The sequence below is a fragment of the Orycteropus afer genome, unplaced genomic scaffold (genome assembly GCF_000298275.1).
Source record: "Orycteropus afer afer isolate SDZICR_OR568_19922 unplaced genomic scaffold, OryAfe1.0 scaffold00043, whole genome shotgun sequence".
NCBI classification, from domain to species: domain Eukaryota; kingdom Metazoa; phylum Chordata; class Mammalia; order Tubulidentata; family Orycteropodidae; genus Orycteropus; species Orycteropus afer.
The window spans coordinates 16190548-16197153 of record NW_006921630.1 but is presented as its reverse complement, the minus strand read 5'-3'; the positions used below and the strand labels follow the sequence as shown (position 1 = coordinate 16197153).

The 6606-nt window shown below is 37.0% G+C and overlaps 1 protein-coding gene across 1 annotated transcript in view; it reads right to left on the bottom strand.

Annotated features, from left to right (window-relative positions):
- HMCN1 (hemicentin 1) overlaps positions 1-6606 on the bottom strand; it is a 691072-nt gene that overhangs the window by 218712 nt on the left and 465754 nt on the right. The window contains exons 43-44 of the mRNA XM_007937695.2: positions 3638-3760; positions 2460-2621 (exon numbers count right to left, since the gene is read on the bottom strand). Of these exons, the coding sequence (XP_007935886.1) occupies positions 2460-2621; positions 3638-3760 (285 nt within the window). The remainder of the gene's footprint in view (positions 1-2459; positions 2622-3637; positions 3761-6606) is intronic.

Below are 6606 nucleotides of genomic sequence, written 5' to 3'. Positions count from 1 at the left end.
CAAATGACTAAGGCATCAAGTTTAAAATTAACCCAGCCACTGATGCCTAGACAGACTTGATATTTCAGATGATGAGAAAGACTGGAAATTAACAGACATATAGTTTACAGTAGAGAAGGGGCAAGAGATTTAACATTATTGCACACTGTCCAATACAGTAGCTGCTATTGAGCACTTGAAATGTGGCTAGTCCAAATTGAGATGTGCTGCCAGTGTGAAATACACACTGGATTGCAAAGGCTATTAAAAAAAAAAGTAAATATGTCATTAATAGCTTAAAATTTATTACATTTTGAAATGGTACATTTTTGATGTATCAGGTTAAATAAAACATATTACTAAATTAATTTCATCTGTTTCCATTACTTTTTTAATGTGCTTTTTTTTTTAAAAAATCTAAAGTTGAAAATTACATTTGTGGCTTACATTAATGTTAATGTTAACAGTAACTATTTCTAATCTAAAATCTAATTTTAAATTCTATCTATTTTAAATTATTACTAGGGAGACTTCTTTAAATCAGAACCACAAATGATAAGTTCAAATGTTTGTATATAACTTCTCAAAATCAAGGAAGGAAGGAAATGTAACATTCTTTCAGTACTGTATTGATAACTTTATTTTAGGTACAAACCGGCTAATTTATATTGAAGAATAAGGATTCCACCTACCAATATAGTAATGCTATGTTTGTACTCCTGGGTCTCTTCTTTTGTAGTTAATATTTTGGCATTAAAATGTAGCTGTGGTATAGAGTTCACAGTGAAGACCACAAGAAGGGGAAAGGGTGGTATTTTTATTTAACAGTCATTGCTAACTGACTGATTCAATGTCCATTTTAATTTTCTTCTTCCTTCAGTGAAAAAGTTGGGAAAGCTAAATACTTAATACTCACTGGTAGCACAGTGGTTAAAAGATTGCTCTGCTAACCAAAAAGGTCAGCAGTTTGAACCCACCATCTGCCCTGTTGGAGAAAGATGAGGCAGTTTTTTTCTGTAAAAATTTGTTGTTGTTGTTGTTATGTGCCTTCGAGTTGGACCCGACTCATAGAGACCCCTCCTTGGGTTTCCGAGGCAGTATCACTATGGAAGTAGATTGCCCCATCTTCCTTCCTTCCTTCCCCATCTTCTTCCTTCTGGTTAGCAGTCAAGTGCCTTAGGCACTATGCTACCAGAGTCTTTGAAACCCTTTGGGTAGTCTGCTCTGCCCTATAGGGTCTCTATGCGTCAGAATTGATTTGATGGCAATGGGTTTCATTTTGTTTTTTCAGTTTTCTTTGAAAATTGGGATGACTGTGAATTAATTCAGGTAAATAAAATCTAAACAGAGGTCTGCCAAAGAGATTCTGAGAAAGTTCTTGTTTCCATGGTAAAAGAGAAAAATACCACCCTTTCCCCTTCTCGTGGTCTTCACTGTGAACTCTATACCACAGCTACCGTGACTGTATTGAAGGACAGGCAAATTGCAGAAGTAAACTGTCGTGATATGATCAAATTGCTGACCAACTCCAATGACTGACTGCCAACCCTGCACTTCTCACGTGTGAGAAAATAAATCTCTACTTGTTTGTCACTGATCATCAGTTATTCTATTACTTTGCACTTGAATCCACCTAACTGATACAGACTATAATACAAGAAAAGAAGCTCTGGTGGTCCACTGGTTAAAGCATAAGGCTGACAACCAAGGGTCACTGGTTTGAACCCACCAGCTGCCCCATACAAGAAAGATGAGGCAGTTTGTTCCTATAAAGATTTACAGCCTTGGAAACCCTATGGTGCAGTTCTACTTTGTCATATAGGGTCACTATGTGTTGGAATCAATTTGATGGCAGTAGGTTTGGTTTGGTTTGTTAAACAAGCAAATTAGACCAGCTTTAATACAGATGTGTTGCAGTGGAAGGATCAGTGGGCTAATGTCAGCAATGCCATGCATGTACTAGTGATTATACTACGTACAAACCATGTGAACTTAGTCAGCCATGGGAATCTCCCTGGGCTTAAGTTTTCACATATGCAAAATGGAGGTAATAGTTTTGTGTCTTATGTAACAATTAAATGAAATAATGCAAATATTCTAAATACTCTGAAATATTATACAATTAAACATTCTTTAAATTTAGATATTTTTGCACATTGTAAATTTACCAATGCTACATCACCACTCTCCCTCCTTCCTCACCCCATACTTGTCCATTATCCTTCCCCAAAAACATTATGGCCATATTGATGTATCTGCCATTGGCAGGCTGACACAACTGTATTGCTGAACAAATAACAGTCGTCAATAAATAATTGCTCACTGGCCAGCACAATTTAAATAATGTGTGGTTCAAGTGATAGTTGTTATAACCATACTACTTTGGATGAATGGTAAAGATATGAAAAATGAAAGTAAAAAGCAAGGATGGAAAATTTTATAATAAAATTTTATCAAAGTCTCGTTAATCAGTAACTTACTGTAAACCTGCAGATTATAGTCTTTTTTTGTGGTTCCAGCAACATTTGATGCTATACATGTATAGAGTCCAGAATCAGATTTCTCAGCAATTGAAATCTGCAACTGCCTGCCTCCAGACAAAATTCTGACCCTCCCCACAGAGTCAGCCAAGACTGGAGAACCTGCGAAGAAAACCAAACAGCAGAATATGAGGCAAAAATATAAAGCATTTTGTATACTTGTTCTAAGTATTATATTATTTATTTGTTCTTAGTTCAAGCACCTAAATGGCAGAGACACTGTAAAATAATTCCACCCCATCATGCAAGCAAAAAAAAAAAAGAGGGGGCAGGGAGGATGGAGAAAGAGAAGGAGGAGAGGAGAAAGAAATGTTTACCACAGTTTACTTCTGCAATTTTTCTTTTGATCACTATTATATTTTAAATAAAACATGCTCAGAAAACAAAATAAAATCTTAAAGTAGTAAAAGAAAAATGATTTTTAGAATCATCTAAGGATCTATACAATCTGTCTGATCTTTAGTGCATACCAAAAAACCAAATTCACTGCCATCAAGCCGAATCCAACTCATAGTGACCCCTCCATGGGTTTCTGAGGCAGTATCACTACGGAAGTAGGTTTCCCAATTTTTCTTCCGATGAGTGGCTGGTGGGTTTGAACTGTCAGCCTTCTGGATGGCAGTCACATGCCTTAGACACTGCACCACCAGCATTAGTGCATACAAATAATTTTTTTATGAATAAATTAAAAATATATTCAACTGAAGATCCTAATCTTAAAATACACTTCAAATCTGTTAAATAGAGCAAAAATGTTTGCTTTGGAAAATTATTATTTTTAATCTATTTAAAGAAGAAAATTTTGGTTTTTTGAGTAGTAGATAGCTGCCCAACAAGGCATGTAATTGAAAAACCATCAATTAATGCAGAAAATTAATGTCTCTTGGAGAGCAGTTCAAACTCTGAAAGATGAAGAGTTTAGCTGGATAGCATGTAAGTAGCACACATTGTACATTTAAGATAAAGAAATCATAAATCAATTAATAAAAAGCCATATAATATTTTAGCAGGCAATGTCTGGAAAAGTTTCCTAATACATTGGCATGTTTGTCAAAGAAAATGCAAATTTATTTCTTGTTTATATTTTATTTTATAAATCTCAAAGGACAGAAACTGACCTTTCTTCTTCCAAATGAGATTTGGGGGTGGAATGCCACTAGATTCACACAACAGACTAATGAGGTTCCCTTCAATAACTGTAAATTGAGCAAGTTCATCAGAACCATAAATATTTGGTGGTACTGAAAGAAAAAAATAGAAATTATTTTTACCCTTATTTCATATATGCTTTCCTTAACATGTTATATGGAAGAGAAAAGGCTTATGCTCAAATGACACAAGGAAAGAATTAGTACATGAGGTGTACATATCATTTTAAAAATCAACTATAAGATGTACAGTAAACACATATTGGCAGACTTTTCATGTTTACAGTTAGAAATTTAATCCTCAAAAAATTTAGAATAGCAAAGTAACACAGAAGAACCTAATACAGACATTTCATAACTTTACATCAAATGACTAAGGCATCAAGTTTAAAATTAACCCAGCCACTGATGCCTAGACAGACTTGATATTTCAGATGATGAGAAAGACTGGAAATTAACAGGCATATAGTTTATAGTAGAGAAGGGGCAAGAGATTTAACATAAGGAACAGGAATGTTAGCTCCTCTATTTTGCACAGTCTCTTTCCAGTGGCCTCCAGCTTTTCTTTGGAACATTCAAAGTGAATCTTGACTATCCATTCTTCTCCCAAAGAGGCTAGAGCTGGCCTAAGTCTCTCCTGAGGACATGTCCTTGTTTGCAATATTATCCACGGGGTAGATGCTTATTCTTCCAAGATACTGGTAGTTGAGAGGTGGGAGAATTCTCCTTACACCCTGGTACAGCTGCCAGTAATTGTTCAACCACACCCATGGAAAAGCTTCTATACCTTTAAGACTCATACCACTAATTTACTTCTCTCTTACCATCATGTGAACTCCCTGTCACACTTCCTCTGCTGATTGAACAATCTGGTTCCTACATTTACATTTATCCTGTGTGAATTCAAGATCCATGAGTATCCATAATCAGTCTAACATCCTGAATACTCAGTTCCTTCATCTGCTCATCCTTTTCTCCATCAGAGGCTACATCATATCCTTTGTCATCACCAACAACATTCCTCTTACGAATATATAATTTGAGGCCTTTCTCTGACAATTCCCCCATCCTTCTATCTTTCTAGATCTCTCATTTAATTATTCCCCATTCTCAATTTGTCAGATTGAATCTCAAGTGCTTTCATCTAATTTCTCCTTACCTAGATGCACACTTTTTTTTTTAATTGACTCCTCTGTAGCATAGTGCCTAAGGCACTTGACTGCTAACCAGAAGGCTGTCGGTTCAAACCCACCAGCCACTCCTCGGAAAGAAGGTTGGGCAATCCTACTTCCGTAGTGATATTGCCTCGGAAACCCAAGGAGGGGTCGCTATGAGTTGGGGCCGACTCGACGGCAAATAACAACAACAACAACCCAGCTTAGATTATATGATCAATAATTTCAACCACTCCTTCGCCAATACTCTCAATTGCACTGCACCTTTCTCCTTCCTATTTGGCAAAACTCTTGCTCTGGGTGAATCCTGTGGTTTACTTTGTCATATACTATGTCCTATCCTACGGATTCTAAATGGTACAGAAGAAAATGGCACAGCTACACAGATTGCCACAATGTTTAATGATCTCTAGCCTAGACACTACCCACATCCACTTCCACTGTTTCAATGACCATAAATACAAATACCTACAAATCTGCATCTGTAATGCAGATTCCATCTGAGGTCTAAACTTATATATCCAACTGACTGCTGACATCACAATCTGAGTGCTTTAAAGACACTGTCAAACTCCACATGTCCAAAACTGGACTCATCCCACTTTTGTCCCCTCTCTGAGGGAAGGATACCACTGTCCACACAGCCCAGCTGGTCAAGCACATGTGAACATCCATCCCTGATGGATTCTTTCCTTATTTCTTCTTTCTCTATTTCTCTAATCAATTAACCCTATTGATTCAATCTGTTAAATACTTCTAGAATTTATGCTTTCTTTCTGAAACACAAATCTGAAAAGCCATAGCCTTGAAAACCCTATGGAACAGTTCACTTTGCACACATGGGATCACCATGAGTTGGAATTGACTTGATGGCAACTAATAACAGGTAGCAATAACGCAATTCTATTGCTGTTAAAATCAAATTCATACTTTTAAAACTAGTTTGAGTCCTTTTTCCTCTGCCACCTTCTATCTTCCCTACTTAATATTTCACCACTGTCCTCTATACCAGAAGCCCTTGTAGCCCAGTAGTTAAGTGCTCAGCTTCTAACAAAGGTCAGCAGTTAGAACCCAGCAGGAGAAAGATGTGAACAGGAGAAAGATGTGGAAGTCTGCGTCTATAAACATTTACAGCTTTGGAAACTATACAGGACAGTTCTACTCTGTCCTAAAGGATAGCTATGAGTCAGAATCACTTCCATGGCAGTGGGTTTGCTGGGTCCTCTATACCACTCTTAGGATACATAATAAATGGTCTTCAGTTAACTGTATGCAGACAGAATTCTCCAAGTATTTGTAATGTTTCCATCCTCTTCACAAGCTAACACTTACTCATTCTTAAGTTCTCAATTAGATGCCATGTGTTCCTGATATGTCTTTCCAAATAACCACCTGTCATACTTCTTAAAGTATTTAATTTGCTATTTAAAGATGTGCCTACACCAGCAGAGTATAAGTTCTGTGAGAGCAGCATCTGTCATTCTCAGTCACCTCACTTTGCCCATACATGGCATAATGCCCAGTATTACCCATCCATCTATTCATGTCCAATTTATATGCTGCCAATGTTCTTCTGGGAATGGCATTTTTCTTGTTTCCATGACATAATTTTTAGCCACTTTTCCTCCTACATACTGTTCCTTCTCAGTTTCCTATTGGGGGTTCCCTTTTCTGTCTCTCTCCTTATATTTGTTGTTGTTGTTGTTGTTTGCCGTCGAGTCAAACCCGACTCATAGCGACCCCTCCTTGGGTTTCCGAGGCAGT